This window comes from Neodiprion virginianus, chromosome 4 (genome assembly GCF_021901495.1).
Source record: "Neodiprion virginianus isolate iyNeoVirg1 chromosome 4, iyNeoVirg1.1, whole genome shotgun sequence".
Classification (NCBI taxonomy): Eukaryota; Metazoa; Arthropoda; class Insecta; order Hymenoptera; family Diprionidae; genus Neodiprion; species Neodiprion virginianus.
Window position 1 is genome coordinate 35,038,427 of NC_060880.1, and position 20,345 is coordinate 35,058,771.

Consider the following 20,345-nt stretch of genomic DNA (forward strand, 5'->3'; position numbering starts at 1 on the left):
ACTTTTATTACCGCATTAGCCCATAGTGAAAATATTATAGGTGTGTCCAGGACCCTTGTTCTCAACAAAAACCATAATAATGAAATATCAGTAGTTGATTCGTTTCAATGCATTATTACACGTATTACAATTCTAGAATGAGAAGAAGAATTAGCTTATCTTCTTATAGCTCGAGCAGCTACCGGTTCATTCGATTTCTTTATTTGTTTACACTTTCAATTAACAATCCTTGATTTTTAAATTCCTGAGCCTACTTACCCGTCGAAAATTGGTCCTTTTTCGAAACTCTTCGTTCCAGATGTACTTGATTGTGAGTCTTTTAGGACGCCGTATGAGTAGCGGCCTCTACGCAAATATCAGTCGATCTTCTGAAAATAGTCTTATCTCGGTCCCTGGTCGACTCAAAGCGTTTCTGATGGTGAGGTTATTCTAAGTTGGGAAGAACATACGATGTATTACACGATCAATCGCAGCGTTCTTGAGAATTCGGGAAGACAAAGCGATCCCAAAATTACAACTTGATAGGTTTAGTCAAGGACAAGGGAATGCACAGGAAGTATAGGAAGGGGGACCGTATGGAAGAAGTAATTGAATTATGAGGGCAACGTTTTGTTGCTATTAACGTGATATAATTCCTTAAAAAATACAGAGGGTCTCCTCGTCGTATAATCTCTTGTACCTACTGATCTGGTTACACATGGCGTCTCGTAGTTTGAAATAATCTTTAACTGCGATCAGATCAACATGCTTCAAAGTTTATTGTATATAATAAACCAAACTTGCTAATCTTGTCGCAACGTGGTTTGAAACAGATTCGGGTTGGCCGACGGGGTGAAGTCGCATCCAACTTATAATTAATACAAATTTCAATGAAACTTAGAAGAAATATCATACACTATATTATGTAATTGAATATTTATATCTATTCGCCAGCGTAAAAGTAATTTATATCTATTTACCGACAAAATACAAAGTAATCATAGAAAGATATGCGGATGACGCGAGGCACGTATTATATAACTTAAAATCTATTTACAGGAATACGAGTATTTTTCTCATGTGCATAACGTGGCTTATTCGTGTATGCTGGACTGCGGGACGCGGTGACCGCAGTGTTTCACTAAATACGAGGGAAACCTTAGATTAACCCAATTCATTTAGGCATTAAAATATCATAATCATACATGCTTGTTAGTGAATAGAAAATCTCTGTACAACTTGCCTAAGTGCGTTTTAGTTGACCGTAAGTTTGAGCAATACATATTATATAGGAGCGACTTTTTAACGATATTCAATTATCTACTTTTGCCTAATTATCCTACGTTCCAATACAGTTACGTCGTAGGTTATTGTATTTTGTTTAATCGTATACATACATTGTACAACTTTTATATCGTTATTCGTACACCGATCATTTACATACATAGACACTTTTATACATACCTCGATGAAATGATCACGGGAAATTATAATTTCGTATTACAAATCTACCTACTAGTATTCGATATTTGTTACCGAACATTCCTTATAATTATAGTGTATAACCATTGGAATGATGAAACCATGCTAGGGAGAATCTGTTGGAAACCTTTGCGTTGCGACGAAACCGAGCTTATAATTATTTTATAGTCTATAAATCTGTCATAGTATATACGAGAGAGCTTCCTTGCAAATAAAACACTTCTTTCCGAATTTCGATTCCGAAAAAAAATATTAACAGTCGAAGGAACGCAAATGAATGTTATCCTCCTCAAACATTTCTGGGAATCGAAACGATGCATTAATTTTAATAAGTGTGAATCCAGACGTTGAGATTTAGAGAAAAAAAAACAACAAAAACTGTTATGGCAATTACTTAAGAATAGTTTTCTAAATCTTATATAAATATGCTAATAATCTGGAGGATTCACGAATCACCAAAATCAATCTCGGACGGTAAAGTCGAATTGCAATGTTAAATACTAAAATAGTAGGTCCTTCCGTTGAACGCTTGGAAGTTTTCGTTTCATTACATTTGGTCAAACTCAGGCCATGCGAAAGCGCTACCGTAACAATTGAAAACAATAATCTGTGGAACGATTTTAATTTGAGGATTTTTTTATAACATCAACGATGTTATCCAACTACCGGAAGTTCAGTTTCATAGCAATAAATCACTTTGAAGAAAATTAATTCTCTCATCTATCAACGTTTATTGTTCTGAAAAAAAAAATCGTTCTACGTGTGTGTCTTGCAAGAATCCCGTATAACGCGTCGAGTGACGGAAAATCTCAGCCTTGTTCACCATTTTCTATTGGCACATTTTGGGTTGACAACGTCCTCTCGACAGCTCTGAGTCTCCTCGTCGAACATGGTCGTATTCTCGCAGACAAACCGGAAGTCTAGCATTTGCCTGGAAGTGAATCCTGGGGAGCAGTAATGAAACAGTCGGCAGTCTCTCGGATCTCCGTAAAAGCGATACGGTTCTCGATCGATGCAGCTGAAGGCAACTTGAGTAACTTTCGATCCTTCATCCCGATGGTTCGTATGAATTTTCGACCCCTTCTCTTCCGTTGTTGTTTCGGTCTTCACATTCAAACTCGTCGATGATTCGTCGTCAATAACTTTCACCGTCTCCGTTCTTGGCTCGTCTATTTGCACCAACTTAGCGCCGTCAGTTTCGCTATCCTCGCTCTCTTGCACCGCTGAATTTGGGCTCTCCGTTGCTTTCAGCAACGGATAAGGAGTCGAGAAGATCGCCGCGTTGATACCAAGGGTCGTCTCAATGCCAACGGATGGATTCGTACTTGCCTCGTTATTGCTTCGGGCGACAAATTCTGCGACAGGGGCTTTCTGGCCAACAGTTGTTCCCTCTTGCCCTTTGTCGTTAGATGAAGCTTCGATTGTATCGTTGAAAGAGACGTCGTTTGCTGATCGAGTTAGTTTGTTCTCTCGAGGTCTTTCATCCTCGTCAATGTACTCAGTCGACGTCCAGATAATCTCAGACGAGTCTTCAAAGTCGTCGATTCGCCGCACCAAGCTGGTTGACTTTTGTGTCGTGCTTTCAGTACCGAATGTTCTTCTCGAGAGCAGTGGGTTCTTCCTGATCACAGGCCTTGGAGCAAGTTCATTGTAGCTCTTGATGGGTTTCGCAGGTCGCGGATTCACAAGCCCAAATCTGTGCTTGATTACCACCGGGTTAGGAGTAGTCGTTGGAGGAATGTACTTATAATTTTTCCTCGCAGTAAGCGGCCTGAAGAGACTTGGAGGAACGGGTCTAGTCGTGGTGGTCGTCGTGGTCGTAGTAGTAGTGGTAGTCGAGGTAGTTGGGAGACGACTATCCGAAGCCTCGTCGTTTAGTCCGTGTTCGCTGGAGGACTCGGATACGGCTTTGGGTTTCTTTTCCTCGGTAGTGTCGAAAGAGGACTCATCGTTTTCTGCCGAATTTTCGATGTAGTGTTCAGGCTCGTAATTGTCGTCAACGTAATCCTCGGAGCCGACCGCGGTGCTCGACGCTTCCTCGATCTTCTGCTTCAAGTGTTTTTTCTTGAGATGGGGTATCTCGTCAGTGAACTTCAAGACCCCCTCCGTGCTGTAATCTTCACTCGATACCGTCGGCTTGGAATCTTCGATCGAGTACGCTTCGCCACTGACTGGCCCATCATCCTCATTCGAAGTGGAATATTCCTCAGAGTTATAGTCCGAGTAGCTGTCCCTGGACGTCGGCTCTTGGGATCCAATGTATTCGCTACTCATTTTATAAGGTTCCGAATCTCTAGACCTAGAGTTGTACTCGTCAGAGGTATAGTCGTCGTACTCCCCCGTCTCGCCCCTTGAGTCCTCGTAGCTTGCCTTCTGTGATGACGTAGCCTTTTCGCAGTCCGACTCGTCACATGGTATCTGGTTCGGTGACTCCGATGACTTTTCCGCAGAACGATGAACCCCGCTCCTATCTGATGATGGGTAATCATTAGTGTCCCTGCTAGCAATCCATTCATCTTCTGTTTCCTCCCTAGAGTCCGATGACTGGGTCGTTTCCGATTCCTTTATTTCAGTGGTACTTTCTTTTGAGGTTTTTTCATGCATTTCTTCATTCTGAGCATCGAGTTTTTTTTCATTTTTACTTTCATTCATGATGTTTTTGGAGTAGTTGTTATCCGGTTCTTCTTCAGAGTCGACTTCTTTCGATGACTGTGATGCTGGTTTATCTCGCATGTCATCGATGGTCGACGTCTCGTTCTCCGATTTCGGAGAATTTGAGGTGGAAGTCTTTGGCTTCTCTGATTTTAAGTCTGAGAAGCCATCTTTAATTGCTTTTGAGTCTTGCGGATTCAACTTTGATAAGTTTGATGCCTTCACTTCCTCGGAGTTTGATGCTTTCACGGACTGTTCGTCGGTTGGGGAATCTCTCATTTCTGCTGCAGATTCTACTTTTACAACTGAAGAATTAAGCTCTTTATCGATCACGTCATCAGTTAATTGACCCTCGACTTCGTACTCCTTGCTATGGGGAATACTTTGTTCTACAGCTGAGTCTTGCGGTTTCACATTCTCAGCCACCACTGACTTGCTATTTTCAATCTCTTGATTCTCGTTGGGGGTTGCTTCGGATTGTTCGAATTGAGTTGTGTGGTTTTTACTGAGATGAGATTCCTTTGCGGTGAAATCGTCATCAGATTTAAGATCTTCTTTGCCTTTGGAGTCAACAGATTCACCCTCACGGTCTTTCTCGACCTTCGATACTTCAGCTTCTGGTACCCTAACATCGGATGGTACTTGCGACGTCTTACTGTAATTTTTAGGGTATTCTTGTTCATTGTTGGACATATCCATTAATTTTTGTGGTACTGCCTCAATGTGCGATTGATCAGTCTTGAGCTCAGGCTTGGGTTCAGATTTCTCAAAACTTGTTATTTCCTTCTCCTCAATTCTTGTCTCGTTAGAGTAAGGTACGGACTTTGTTTCCGGAGCAACGTGTGAGACCGCATCACTATTGATGATTGCCGCATCCGAATTTTGCAAATCTCCGTCGCGAAGCATTGCATCCGGCACAATTCCTTCATGGCGAGAGGAAGATAACTTTTCGGTATCTTCAACAAGTTTCTGCACATCCAGCTCCTCCGTGTTCACTTCAGATTTTAGGGTCTCATATTCTTTGGAGTCCATGTCTTTGACGTTAGATTCCGTAGGTGTTGGAACAGATTCAGATTTAATGACGTGTTTGTCAAGGTCTGACACCTTCGTTTCCTCTTTAATGTCAGGATGAATATATTCGTCGACGTCAGAACCGATCGTAGTAGGAGACTTAGGTCCGGACGCATTTTTTATTATTGAGACTGCAGAGGTTGTCGCGTTTCCAGATTTTACCGCTTCCTCAGTCTTTGTCTTTCCAGCATCGACTGCAGTTTCGATTATTTCCAAATTATTTTTCTTTTCAGAATCATTTTTGCTCACCGCAGACTCGTTAACACATTTTTTGTTTTCTTTACTAAATGCAGATTTGCAAGATAGTTCGACATCTGGCTGATCATCTTTTTTTTGCGTACCCAACAACGAGTCTGTATCATTCTGCTCCTCTGCTTTCATTTCTTTCGGGACTGAGAGAGATATCTCGGTATGACCTTTTTTTTCTATATCTGCAGTTTTCTCAACAGGCATCAAGTCGTAGTTCAAGTTATCGTTGTTATCTGAATCCTTGAGATTCTCATTTGCTTTAATTTCTTCTGGCTCACTTTGTACATTCGTTTCGTTGTTACCGATCGTTTCAGATTTTTCATCAATATTATGGAAGGCAGAATCTTTCTTACCATCATTGGGTGAGTTGGACTTTACATCACTCGGGCGCTCCTTCGAGGTCTTTTTCTCAGCTGATGTTTCTGCTGATGCCCGGTATCCTAATAAAAGTGCTTTGAACTTTTTAAAGTTAGCCTTAATCGTTGCTATGTCCATGATCTCCTCAGAATCGGTATGTAACGGATGATTGCCACCATATTCACGGGAGTCATCAATCACGGGATACTCATAATCACGAGCCAGTTCATCATCTTCTTCGTAGTCACTTTGGTCCTGCAAAACTTCCCTTTTCAACCGAATAATCGCCTGCCTACGCCGATTCAAAGACCTCACCTTTCCTGCCGCCTCCAGTGAACTCCTTGCTAGCCGGGCGCTTCGTGACTGCCTAATCTTGGGCACATCCCTGTAAAACGGGTCGAAGGACTCGTCACCTTCCTTGTAGTCGTCATAGCTAGCCGGTATAGTTGTCAGAGGGAGCGTAACCAGTTCCGAGGTATTCAACGGACGTCCAGACTCGTCGCTGACGCTGGCCTTCGCAGTTACAATAACTCGTGACTGCGAAGGAAGAAGGGGTGAGGGATTTTGGACGATTCGTTGGATGTCTGGCGGTGGTAAATTGATCGTTATTTGCTGAGGTCTCAATTGCGGAATCGCTGCAGATGGCGACAAGTGAATGTGCCGAGTGATTTGAGTCGAGTCAGAATTTGGCTTAGGGGAAGATCTCGGTGTTGGGTAGAAAGATCTTGCCGTTTGCTCGGTGCTAGTTGGCACAGGATGAAAATCCAATGATATCTTTGAAGTCGAATTCTCGTCCGATTCATGCGAATCATCATCCGTGGGTACAGGCGATATAGTGAGCTTGCTAACCTTTCCTTGATTCGTTGATTGTATGGCCTCCAGCGGCCTGCGGTCCTCCGTTCGTTCCCCATCATCGTGATACTCTTGGGTTTCTCTCGGGTTGTTGCTATGGATCGTGAAATGCTCGGTAGTACTTACTGCGCCGTGGTTATGGAATATCGGATTTATGTACGACGGGTTATTAGCGTTGCTGTTAAGCAGTGTTTGAATCGTCGAAGAAATCCCGTGGAACAGAGGTGCCACAGTAGACGGACTGTTGTGGATTATCTGAGGTGCCGACGTCGTTCCATACCTCGCCTGATGCACCTGAGGAGGATTGGTACTCGAACCGATACCATGATTACTAAAGAGTTGGAAGGACGTTGCCTGATTATTGGCCTGTTCGCCGTTGTGCGAAATGTACTGATGACGGTTGTAGCCGGAATTCTTGTCGTCGTACAGTGATTTGGATTGGCTGGTTTGCGAGGTTGAGTACACGGTCGGAGTTTGGTAGTGCGATGGATATACGGTGTTCTGCTGGCGATACAGAGTCGATGGTGTAGTCGCTGGAGGAATGGTAGGTCGCTGAGTGGTCGTAGTCGTTGAGCTGGTCGACGGATGAATCGTCGTCTGGAGTTGATTATCGTCAATGGATTCCGTGGCCTCGCCTTCGTCGTCGGATACCCCGTGGAGGCTGGAAAGTGAGAAACGGAGCACATAGTTACGCAATAATCAGGCTACAAATCTATGTTGTTATTATTATTATGCTGTAAAAAAAATTTTTGGTACTTTCACTCGGTCGACGAGTTCGGTTAGGTCAGGACTCCGTTCTGAAGGAGCGCCCTTCGCTTTCCCATAATTCTCAGGCTAACTCGAGCATGATAATGGAAAGCTATTGCCGAATTAAGGATATAAAAAGAAAAACAAGCAAAAGAAATAGTAGAAGAAGAAAGAAGAATTAAGAGGACTCGTGATAGATCGAAACTGTGTTTAGCGCGTCTATTGAACCGTATTGCCCCACCCATCGTATCAATCACATGAAAGGTGTTGAGAATTTAATGCCTCGTCAAGTGCCTATAACGCAGGATACAACAGGCCTATTTATGGCATAAGAATAAGCCGACAAACAACACAGCGGGCAGAACCAAAAATTGCGTTTCATTGTAATTGTACTCAATTCAATAACCGTTCGCTTAAGTTCGTACGGACATCACAGCAAATCGACGAGTTAATTAACCGAAGAGCATCGCGGATGGATCGCTTCAAAGTGATGTGTCACTTGTCGTTAGATACAAGAACGTGCTTCGGCTGTATAAGCGAGTTCAATTTCACTTCGGGCGAGATTCCTGTACCGCCTCAAAACCAAATGGACATAAGCTTGAGCTACCAGCTTACATGGCGGTACTTGGACGTAACACATCGCGTGCTACTTGAACACGAATCGATAATTGTTCGTGGTGGATAACAAGAGGGATACGAATTGATACTTGAACGATTTGACGGTCGAACCGACACTGTATCCGCCCATTTCGTGTTTGTACACCGTACATCACTGGGGGAAAGAATGAGAGTTGGGACAAAAAGAAAGGTTGACTCACCTCAGAGTGACGGCATTATTTCCATAGAGCTCAAGGTTCAGGTTGTAGAAGCGCTCGCTCTTGCTGCAGTCGACCTCGTCGACTCGCTCGCAAACTCGAGTCTCCTGGTCGAACACCGTGCCATTAAGGCACAAGAACTTGATGTCCATTATCTCGTCTGAAACCAAATCTTACGGTGAGAATCGACCGTTAATTAGGGGCTCACACAGGGACGTTGAAAATCTTCTTTATAACTGATGAAGCAGCGGTAGGATTAATTAGCTCTATGGTAACAGTCTTCAACCAATGAGGATTCGTGCCACCAAATGCGTGTAGTTATTTTTTTTTTTTTTTTATTTGCTTACACGGAGAGAAAATTCCGACAATTCTTGCGTCGACTTCAAAACTGCTAGTTAGTTGGCTTGATCCATACCATTGGAGAGACGAAATACATGATCATTTGGCATCGCATTCGCCAATGCTATAAGATCGTATGATTGGCACCATCGTACTTAGTACCTACATAGTATGAGGAATGTGTAGCGAATCTCATGCGATGTTAGAATGAAAGCCGTGCTTTTCAACTGCGCGCCGATGCACGAGCCAGGAATCACTCGGTGAAAAAAATACAATGTAGGTATGGTTTAGTACAATGTGAATATGGTACTATTCATACGATCTTATGGCACTGGTGAACGCGATGCCAATTATTCATATACTCGAGTTTCGCCAATAGTATCGATCAAGTCTTACCGACTAGCAGTTTTGAAACCTATACAAAAATCGTTAGAAATTTCTTTTCGTGTAGTAGTGAGATGAGTTTCCAAACCTTTCATCACTTGCCTGAAAAAACACTCTCGAAACTACCCAAGCATCTCCTATCTCTCGACGGATCTACCGATAGATATCGTACAGTTTGTTATTTTCTCTCTTTTTTTTTCATCTGAAAGTGAATTCAACCGTATAATATATGATATTATTCGGGAAACCAGTATCGATAAAATAAATTTATACAAAATGAAATAAACGTCACCGGGCGCTAAATTATTGTGCGGTATTTTTATTTTCTTCTATGGAATGTGTAGATCAGAAGTTTGCTCATTGATAATCCGAGGAATTCGTGGAGTGAAAATGAAGACGTACCGGCAAATTGAAATGTGAGGATGAAGGGGCCGTAGACCCCTGAAGAATTTTTTACGGTATTATACGGAGCGAGACGTACCCACGTTTTTCCTCACAGTCACGCCTCGTGTGATTGATTAATGTCGCCGATTGAATCGACCGTTCTTAAACGTTGGTCAACTGTAGTACCGTAAGGAACAAAAGTCGCGTGAAACCCTGTACCGTCTATCTCCCACTCGCACACTGTTTCTCTTTCGGCGATTTATTTATCAGCCTTGCACCGATCACTCCGCCATTTTTACAAGTTTGGTACTTATTTTCTAAGCCAACGGATCAGTGGACGAAAGGGAAAAGAACTTGACTCGTAGATTGGGCAAGAAATACTAAGCCTGGAAAAATGTTTCGTTTGCACTCACGCGAAGATATTCGTACGCTGAGTTTTCATAATATAATTGAAATTACGCGAATTTCCCATTCAACGTCAATAGGTGTTTGAGTAACCGTCTAAATCCCTTGACTTATTTAAAAAATCAAATGCCGTCATTAATGAACCGTTGAATCCATTGCTCTGTGACAGTGTTCCGTATAGAACTGAATAAAGTATTTGTGATAGAAGATTCGCCATAAACATAACTAATGATTACGATATGATTGAATAACGAAATCTAATCAGTGCAATATGGCCTGCACAGCAATGAAAAGATCGTGTGCATTGAAGCGTTCGGAACAACCGTGTCCATTTTAGTAGGTATTAGGTGTACTTTCGCAAAATTAATCTCAGCTATTCTTCTTGCTTGTAGAGGCTGAAACCGTTTATTCCAGTACAAATAAATCTTGACAAGATGCAGATCGGTCAAAATCTCGTGGACCAAATCTGGCAGATTGGTCGTGCATGAACTCGGTGACTAGATGCCACGTGTGGCTATAACGCATAAATGCTAGAATAAGCAGTCTGTGCAGACCATGCACAGACGCCACCGAAGCACGGAGTGCAGCTACGTGTGTGAAATGTAAGACTAGGGACAGGCGGTGCAATATGGTGCGCACGTCTTACGTAACCGTTACGTTGTTCAAGGCGTTCGTACATTTCAGCGTACAGTCTCGGTACGGATACGAGCCTCTTGACATTCGAGCGATTCTTAATTATACACTTCAACCATAGATGTAACGCTAATGTTTAATTCACCCGAAATGCCGATTTTTTATTTGACGACTGATCACCGTTGCGGCGCGTTGTGGTGACAATGAATAAGTAGAGATGAATCGTGCGGAAAAAAAGCTAACAAGTTAATCGGCATTTGATGCTAATCAGTAAGCACATTCTTCCTCGCTTGATCATACTCGGAATGTCATGGTCGTAGGCATTAGCGACAAATGTTACTGACCTATGCTTGGAAAATAACTTCGACAAAGTGTGTACGTAATATATATTGCCATCGCTTAATACTCCGTGCTATGGTGTCGTTTGTTTTTTCTCTCTATATTTTACCCATAAGTATATTTGTGACTACTGTTCTACATCGATTGATCCCTTATATTTATCGGAATTTAGAACACCAACGAATCGTGAATTGGTGACGCAATTTTGACATGTCAAAACCGTTGCTATGTAGGAAAAAGTCTGTAAGACCTGTTTGCTACGTATTTCTATACGCTTTCAATACAAGTTTGCTGGGCCATGCGTTTCGGTTCACTGGTTGTGCCCGAGTTTTGCGTAGCGTTAAAAACAAGGGAAAAATTGATATAAAAAATAAAACGCCCGATCAGCCACGTCGAGAAACGGGCTGTAGGTAATCATGCTATTACAAACGAATATAGGGAACAATCTCGATTAATTGTAAGGCATTATTGAACCCAGTTTCAATACGGCTTTAATTAAATGTATTAGATATCACAATAATGACCGAAACCTGAATTACAAAAGATGTAACGATTCTTTCTTACGGGAGTAAATATCACTGGATCACGTTCTATGGCGGCGCGGCGGTGGAATTAACATGGAATTTTAATATGACCATTGCCAAATGGATTGATTATTGTTAGAATTCAATGCGAGTAACCAAGCGGGCAATCATGAAATAGCTCTGCACTGTCAAAACTTTTTCTTCCGAGCATCCCACACGTCGGTGAAACTTTTAGCCACAGTGCAGAAAACGGCATACTCGTGGTATTGAAAAATTAGGAAGTTACACGTTTGAAACACGAGCTAACGATCGAGGGAGAAAAAAATTCCGAGAGTGCAGCACCCCGATTCATTTTTACAGTCAATGTAACCATCAGATCGAGTTAGAGTTGTAGGTTTTGCTTGCAAAGCTTGCGAATTGATAGAAAGAGTTCCACCTTGATGCGTATAATTAGCGAGGAAAACGTTTCGCAAGGTATGTAGTTGAATGGCAAACAGCATTTTTGTCGGTAATTTACCTTTCTGTCCAATGGTACAGACGTGGAACATCTGGCAGCCAGTTTCCACGTCGGCGTAGTATCCGCCGATGACTTTGCCCACACAGGAAAAGTTCGTCTCCGGCAAATTGTCGAAGTCCAAATACTGGAATAAGATATAGTTATCCTTGTGAGCATGACAAATTAGAAATTTTCACCCTCGAGCTGAACAATTATTCTCTCAACTGATTCGAGTAACGAGGAAGACCAGTATTCAAGGTATTGTTTACGGCAGACCGTCAGCACCTTTGTTGACCCAACTATTTGGACATGACATCCGATAGATTCCGCTGCGTAATTTCTTTGAGAATTAATATCTATAGGCGGCATATGATTGCGGTTCTCTATACCGACAGAATTCGCCGAAATTAATTGCCAAAACTGCTCTTTTATCCACCGACAATACCGTTGCTCCATGTTCCGTGATTGATTTGTCACCGTTTCGTAGAATTGCAATTACATTGTATACTAGATATAGCTGTTTATAATTTATCTTGTTTCGTCGTTTATTAACAATTATATTTACACATCGAATAAATATATTATATTATATATTTGCGCAATTGGATAAATAAAACGTAATTTTCTATTTCATGTTTGTACGCTTACAGCAGTGTTTAATGGATTATTATCTTCGGTCGTTAAAAAAAGGTTTCTATACTGTCGTGAACTACGTGAATAAAATTGGCATTAAGAATGCTTTTTTTTCATCAATTAAATTTATACCGCGGAGGTCAATTTAAAACTTGTCAAGGGCTTGGCAGAAATTTCTGTACAATTATGTATAGTATTATAATTATCATTGCGTACAGCATATTTATGTAACTGTAAGTGTCTACACGAAAAATACCAGTTGTAACAATGAACGTATATAAAGTTATTTTATTTTTTGTCAAATTTCTGTAAGTGATTCGCACTGTATTCGTGTCACATAAATTGCCGTGCACACGCCCGTATCTCGATACTTTTAAAGAGTAGCGTGATATACCTTTAATACTGCATAACTTGCACAACGCTGCAGTACGTAACTTGATATTGCCTTGGCCAATTTGGCTGAATGACAAAATTGTGATCTTTTATACGGCAGCAGCTAGATACTTCTAAGCAATAAAAGAGAAATAAAAAAATTAAAATTCACTTTCACTTTAGCCATGGACGGTATGCGGGTATTTCCAGTTGCGGGTGGCATCTACTTTTGTAAACACGTCAATTTGCAAAAGGCGTGACTATGCAGTCGCGTGTATATACGTACGTGCATACGTCTTGTGCCTTGTTGGGATTCGGCATTGGAATCTTAATTGCGTCAATCAACTATACCCTGATTCAATTACCACATATACTGAAACTTTCACTCACCCCAGGTTCACCTCCGCTGCACAATCTGAAGCCATGCTGGAAATTTATGAGCCACACGATAACTGAAACAGATGGAAAAAAATTCACCGGTTTAAGTTTCTGGTGAAAAGCTTTGATCGATTCGTAATTATAACAACCGTTCAAGTGATGAACTCGTAAATAATATATGTATATCGATCTGACGCAGTGCAATGTCTGATCTACACATTTGTATATTATAGATGATTTCGCGAGCAGTAGACGAGTATGTACAAGATACATATTCAGCCAAGAATGTCATACAGAATTATTACATGCACATTATTCTTACCGAAGCTAGAGAAGCTAATATAACTTTCACCGTGCTTATCTAACTCGACAGACGTCCCTGGTGTTAATTATTTCTCAGTTCTGACAGACCAGGTGATTTTCGTCATGTTTCCTGCGCCTTTATATTTATCCGTACCAACCGCGATGCAAGCACGGCGCATCCAGAATAAAAATAAAATAGTAAAAAACTGAATCAATCATTTTTGTATAATAAACTGCAGAAACGGATCTGCTTGATCATTTCACTCAATTCCTGGGTGCACTAATGAACAAAAATGTTGCTAATCGAACTCGTCAGCTGTTGCTAGTATACAAATAGATAATATGTCTAACGGCATGTGAAACCCCATGCTACACTCCTCTAGACACCCTCCAGCACTTTCTTGCAGTAAAAGCATCCTATTAACCTGATCAGTCCAACCCTGACAGTCAATCTCATTTATTGAAATTATTGATCGGTATCGAACACTTTACTAGCGAGGTAAATTATTAGCATAACTTGTGACTAGATCGTCACATGCCTATTTTCAAAAGAAACGGACGTTTCAGTCATACGTCAGAAATTCTTCCGACCTGTGAAATGCTAGACCCCAAACAAAATTTCCAGCCTATGATATAGCCGCTAAAGGTTGAATGAAGGATCTTATACTCCGTTTTCAGAAAATGTCGACTGTAAAACTCCGTCCGAAACAGCAATTTGAAGTGTACGTAATCATGAAAAGAAGAAAGTACGCAATATTTTCAAGTACCAGCCCGCAAGCCGCGCTAGCTCACTAATCGTTGACAAACAAACGCTTTCAAGATCCTAAAACGCAGTTTACGAGACAAACGCGCGTAGCCAGAGGGCAACCAAGGTTTGAACATAAAATTTTTTCAATTTCTATAAAGAAATTCCACGCTGACGAGGCCGTTACATTCTTACCACGCTTTTTTTTTTTTTTTATTGTTAAAAATTTTGCCTGTCTACATTTTACCGTCGTACCGTTAATTGCTCTCGAAGAAGTTCACTGGGCCTTAGATGTCCTCGCAAACTCCTGCCAAGGTTATTCTGGTAACAGCCTTACGAAATCCTCCGATGACTCGAAAGACTTGAGGCTGAATAATGATCCGAGCAGAAAACTATGCAACCATCAACCACTGTGTAGGAGACAGGGTGACCTCAATTCGTTGCACCTGTATCCCGGGCGCATTGATGAATAAATATTAATGTAAACGAGAGTAGGTCTGTATCACGAACTACTTAGAGAATATCTTGTAACAACTGCATATTCTAGACGTAAGAGATATACGGAGGTTGGATGAAACGCGTCATTGCACAGCAGCTTTAGTAGGAATCTGGTGAAGAGAGTTATCCTCTTACACCGATTAAGTTTGATTTATACTTTGACCCCGTATTGTACATAACGTTTGCCTCGGGGGCTGGGTTCGAGTGGCTTGAAGCAATTCCGAAGAGTCCGAGTGCTCGTTTTCTCAAGTTGTTAAGCTTTAGGAGATATATACACGTCGCACACAATCATCCACGTACACAAGCATATGAAATTTCGAAACATCTCGCCGATTAGTAGCTGGGTGATTAACGAACATGTTGTTGGATCTATAAACTAGGCTTGGAGATGATTCGCCGATACTTAATTCCTCGTGCAGGAATATCTTAAGCGAGCGAGACACGATCCGGCAATCGGATCGGCGTGGCGATCAGTATCAATTACTGGGAGTGCAAGGATCTCCTTCGAACCAGCCAGCCTTACAGCCATCGAGTAGTGAACTTTTCTTTACGATGCCGTTAACCCATATACATACCTACACGCTTATTTATTCAATTATTTACCTACGATAACTGACTTGAGAACGAACGGGCGCCCGTTCGTGCCAAAGCGCTTGTTCAAACAAATTATCTGCACCAAAGGATGGAACAAACTTTTCGAGCACGGTGCGTGATAGAAAATGCCGACACTGATCATCCTTCAAACACTTATTTTTCATACTCTTCGCTACCGAGGACCGGGGTCAACGAGAACTCCGGTCCGAAAAAGCGACTACATCATAAAAGAGAAGGAATGGTCAACGCCACGACGGATGCTGTATGGGTGGAAGATATCAAGTACCTAAATGTCACGGGATTCACACAGCTCTGATGTACAGCTGGGTTATATCACCGCTCATCGCGACCGTGCCAATACGGATGTGAGTGAAAGAGGTATAATGAAGGAGCATACCAGTATACAAATGTTTTCCCGCAGTCTAGTCGTAACGTCATAACGAGGAGACGACGGTGCACAGTTCACTGTAATATATCCACAAACGTATGAATTACGCACATGCGCGTGTATTTAACTGCCCACGTTGTCCACGTATTACAGTTGTGGGTGCAGATTCGTATTGGTGTGAACGATGGCTCGTTTCATTTTTCAGTTTCACGAAACACTGTGAAATACCTTTCTTAAGTTTGAAAGGACTTTTTTGAAGCGAAGCTTCTTAAGGCGCGCTTCGGATGGGGACCTAACTTAGGAAAAGTTAAACGTCAGGAGGGTACGAGTGGAAGTTGCACCGCTCCTTATTTTTTTTTTCTTTAGCGGCGAATTGTCGTAATCACTTCCAATTGGCAAGAAATCACAAATTCAACCAACTTCATTCGGTGTAAAGCAAATTATACTCATTTTATTTTGTTAATCTAACTGAAACTGATCAAAACTTATTACACTCTCGCCTTCGAGACAAGAACAGTGTTTTATGGGTGTGTTAGAATACCGGGTAACGTTAGAAAGAAGGTTTTTTGAGAAAATCGGCTTCAATGTTGCTGAATAGTCGATCGTCGCGCATAAAGGTACCTTGGTACAAATTAGGTTGAACTTTTCTACAACACGTTCGACACATATTCTAAGTTTTTTCATAACACGTAATCGTCGATTATTTTCTAAGGCCAGCCTTGATTACTGTATTACCCTGAGAAGACTTGAGCAAATTGAACGTTATTGATTTCGTCAACTGCTCTCTCACTGTCGAACCGCGTTGCAGTACAAATGAAGATCGGTGATAGGACCAAATTCTTTCGGAAGTGTCGTCACGTTGATTGTGACGAAATTTTTGGAACCTGTACGCTGTGTTGGAGTACTATCCTATGATCGCGCTAGGTCAATGCCGTTTTGTGTAACTTATCTTCCTTTTCTAACTGGAATTTGCATGCGGTATACAAGCCTACCAAAAATGCAGTGCCGAATCACAGAGTGATGTATACTCTCTTCCGTGCTATCAGCCTTCAATTTTTAACAGACTGCGTAGTGTGTGAAAGGGATAACATACTACATTCGTGATATCTTTCTCTGCACGGCCCGCGCCACTATCCGGCAACGACCGGACAATTTGTTGCAGGCATTTCCATACTATAGTAAACTAGCATGGTCCAAGCACTGTGCGTTTGCTCAGATATTAACCTGCACTCATGTATGACGATACATTTTCCAAGGAGACAATGAAATCACCAGCCGACTTCACATGAGGTCTGCTCTACATTAAATTGTTGTCATTTATGAATATTAATATGGGAAAAGAGGGCATAAAAGATAGATAACATTGTGCACAAACCAAATTAGGTTTTCCATCCACTTAAATTATGCAGGATGATGCATAGAAAAAGGCATGAGAAGTGTTGGAAATTTGTAAATGCGATTAGAGGCTTCTGATCAGTATGCAGGATCAACTGAAATAGGATGGCATGTACGCCAAACGTGTATAGCCGTAGTGATGTAGGAAAGAAAAATAAAGTTTATTTCAAACGAATTCAGATACATAAGTATGTAAAAATTTCGATTGTCGAATTCAAGAAAATACATGTACAATAACCCGACAAATTAATTAACCAGACGTAACCACAGGCGAATTTTCAAGATTTGGCTATTGGTGCTGTATATGATAAACCTTCCTTAATCCAAGCAGTCAAAAATGATAACATTGATATGACCGATAGAAAACAGGTATGAACCAGAGTAAAGGGTGATGATACTAAAATGGTTTTCTCACCAAGATTGACACGAATCATGATAATCTAAAGCCACGAGTTGTAATGCGTGTTTGAAGTAGATTGTAAAATATTTGATGGAGTGCGGCCGTCCGGGATTCTGACACGAGATTGTAAAAAGTGATCAGACACTGAGTCATCCCCTGATGCATCTGAGTTTAGGCCAGCATGATCCGATTCAGTAATCTCATCTGGTACAGTTTCATCATTCTGGTCAATGCCGCCGAATGTAATATCGTCGATCAGTGAGCCAGAATTGCTTACACCACTATTCCGTTGCGAGTTCCAAGACCACTCAGAAGGAGCATTCTGACCGTTGATTTTGTATGAGTCAACGTCTATTGGTGCGCCAAAGTTACCTACAGCACCGTTCATCTGCTGCTTCTCTAACTGTTGAGTGCCAGAATTCTGACCGTTGATTACGTATGAGCCAACGTCTATCGGGGCGTTGGACTTGCCTGCAGAATCGTTCATCTGCCGCTTTTCTATTCGTCGAGTTTGACCGTCAATTTTGGATAGGATATCATCGATCGGTGTGCCAGGCTTTCTCATGACTCGATTCATTTGGAGGTCCCTGAACTGTTGAGGGTGAGCGTTCTGACCACTGATTTTGGATGACCCAACGTCAATCGATGTGCCGGCCTTACCTATAGCGCCGTTGATCTGTAGCTTCTCGAATTGCTGAGTCTCACGGTTCTGACCGTTAGATATGTATGAGCCAACGTCAATCGGGGCGCTGGACTTAACTATAGCACCGTTCGTCTGCAGCTTGTCTAATTGTTGAGTGTCAGAATTCTGACCGTCTATTTTGGATGATATAACATCGATCGGTGTGCCAGGCTTGCTATTGATTCGATTCATTTGGAGGTCCCTAAACCGTTGAGGGTGAGTGTTCTGACCACTGATTTTGGATGAGCCAACGTCAATCGGTGCACCGGTCTTTCCTACAGCGCCATTCACCTGTAGCTCCTCAAATTGCTGAGTCTCACCGTTCTGACCGTTAGATGTGTATGAGCCAACGTTCATCGGGGTGCCGGAGTTAGCTACAGCACCGTTCGTCTGCAGCTTGTCTGATTGTTGAGTGTCATAATTCTGACCGTCTATTTTGGATGATATAACATCGATCGGTGTGCCAGGCTTGCTAATGATTCGATTCATTTGGAGGTCCCTAAACCGTTGAGGGTGAGCGTTCTGACCACTGATTATGGATGAGCCAACATCAATCGGTGCGCCGGTCTTTCCTACAGCGCCATTCACCTGTAGCTTCTCAAATTGCCGAGTCTCACCGTTTTGACCGTTAGATGTGTACGAGCCAACGTCCATCGGGGTGCCAGGGTTAGCTACAGCACCGTTCGTCTGCAGCTTGTCTGATTGTTGAGTGTCATAATTCTGACCGTCTATTTTGGATGATATAACATCGATCGGTGTGCCAGGCTTGCTAATGATTCGATTCATTTGGAGGTCCCTAAACCGTTGAGGGTGAGCGTTCTGACCACTGATTTTGGACGAGCCAACGTCAATCGGTGCGCCGGTCTTTCCTACAGCGCCATTCACCTGTAGCTCCTCAAATTGCTGAGTCTCACCGTTCTGACCGTTAGATGTGTATGAGCCAACGTTCATCGGGGTGCCGGAATTAGCTACAGCACCGTTCGTCTGCAGCTTGTCTGATTGTTGAGTGTCATAATTCTGACCGTCTATTTTGGATGATATAACATCGATCGGTGTGCCAGGCTTGCTAATGATTCGATTCATTTGGAGGTCCCTAAACCGTTGAGGGTGAGCGTTCTGACCACTGATTTTGGACGAGCCAACGTCAATCGGTGCGCCGGTCTTTCCTACAGCGCCATTCACCTGTAGCTCCTCAAATTGCTGAGTCTCACCGTTCTGACCGTTAGATGTGTATGAGCCAACGTCCATCGGGGTGCCAGGGTTAGCTACAGCACCGTTCGTCTGCAGCTTGTCTGATTGTTGAGTGTCATAATTCTGACCGTCTATTTTGAATGATATAACATCGATCGGTGTGCCAGGCTTGCTAATGATTCGATTCATTTGGAGGTCCCTAAACCGTTGAGGGTGAGCGTTCTGACCACTGATTTTGGACGAGCCAACGTCAATCGGTGCGCCGGTCTTTCCTACAGCGCCATTCACCTGTAGCTCCTCAAATTGCTGAGTCTCACCGTTCTGACCGTTAGATGTGTATGAGCCAACGTTCATCGGGGTGCCGGAGTTAGCTACAACACCGTTCGTCTGCAGCTTGTCTGATTGTTGAGTGTCATAATTCTGACCGTCTATTTTGGATGATATAACATCGATCGGTGTGCCAGGCTTGCTAATGATTCGATTCATTTGGAGGTCCCTAAACCGTTGAGGGTGAGCGTTCTGACCACTGATTATGGATGAGCCAACATCAATCGGTGCGCCGGTCTTTCCTACAGCGCCATTCACCTGTAGCTTCTCAAATTGCTGAGTCTCACGGTTTTGACCGTTAGATGTGTATGAGCCAACGTCCATCGGGGTGCCAGGGTTAGCTACAGCACCGTTCGTCTGCAGCTTGTCTGATTGTTGTGTGTCAGTATTCTGACCGTCTATTTTCGATGAGATAGCATCGATCGGAGTGCCAGTCTTGCCAATGATTCCGTTCATTTGTATGTTCGTGGACCGTTGAGCGTTAAGATTCTGACCGCTGGTTTTCTGGATGCCAACATTATTTGATGAGCCGTACTTGTTGACAGCATCGTTTACGTGCAGTTTCTCAATCTGTGAAACGTCCAAATTCTGACCGTCAATTTTGGATGCACCAACATCCGTCCGTGCGCCGGACTTGCCAAAGGAACCAATTTCATGCAGGTTCCTATGATGCTGTGGGTGCGCGGTTCGGACGATACCATTGAATGTAATTTCTGAGTCTAATGCTTCTG

General features: G+C 42.4%; 1 protein-coding gene across 3 annotated transcripts in view; it reads right to left on the minus strand.

Moving 5' to 3' along the window:
- Positions 1-590: 590 nt before the first annotated feature.
- Positions 591-20,345, minus strand: part of LOC124302986 (calponin homology domain-containing protein DDB_G0272472-like) — a 100,360-nt gene continuing 80,605 nt past the window's right edge. Inside the window, exons 1-5 of one of the 3 annotated variants that reach the window (XM_046759625.1) lie at positions 14,395-14,423; positions 13,104-13,165; positions 11,730-11,853; positions 8,208-8,376; positions 591-7,303 (exon numbers count right to left, since the gene is read on the minus strand). In XM_046759625.1, the coding sequence (XP_046615581.1) occupies positions 2,281-7,303; positions 8,208-8,376; positions 11,730-11,760 (5,223 nt within the window). In that variant the 5' untranslated portion in view covers positions 11,761-11,853; positions 13,104-13,165; positions 14,395-14,423 and the 3' untranslated portion in view covers positions 591-2,280. Of the gene's footprint in view, positions 7,304-8,207; positions 8,377-11,729; positions 11,854-13,103; positions 13,166-14,394; positions 14,424-20,345 lie in introns of those variants that run through there. The other 2 variants (XM_046759624.1, XM_046759623.1) reach the window with 2 other exon arrangements.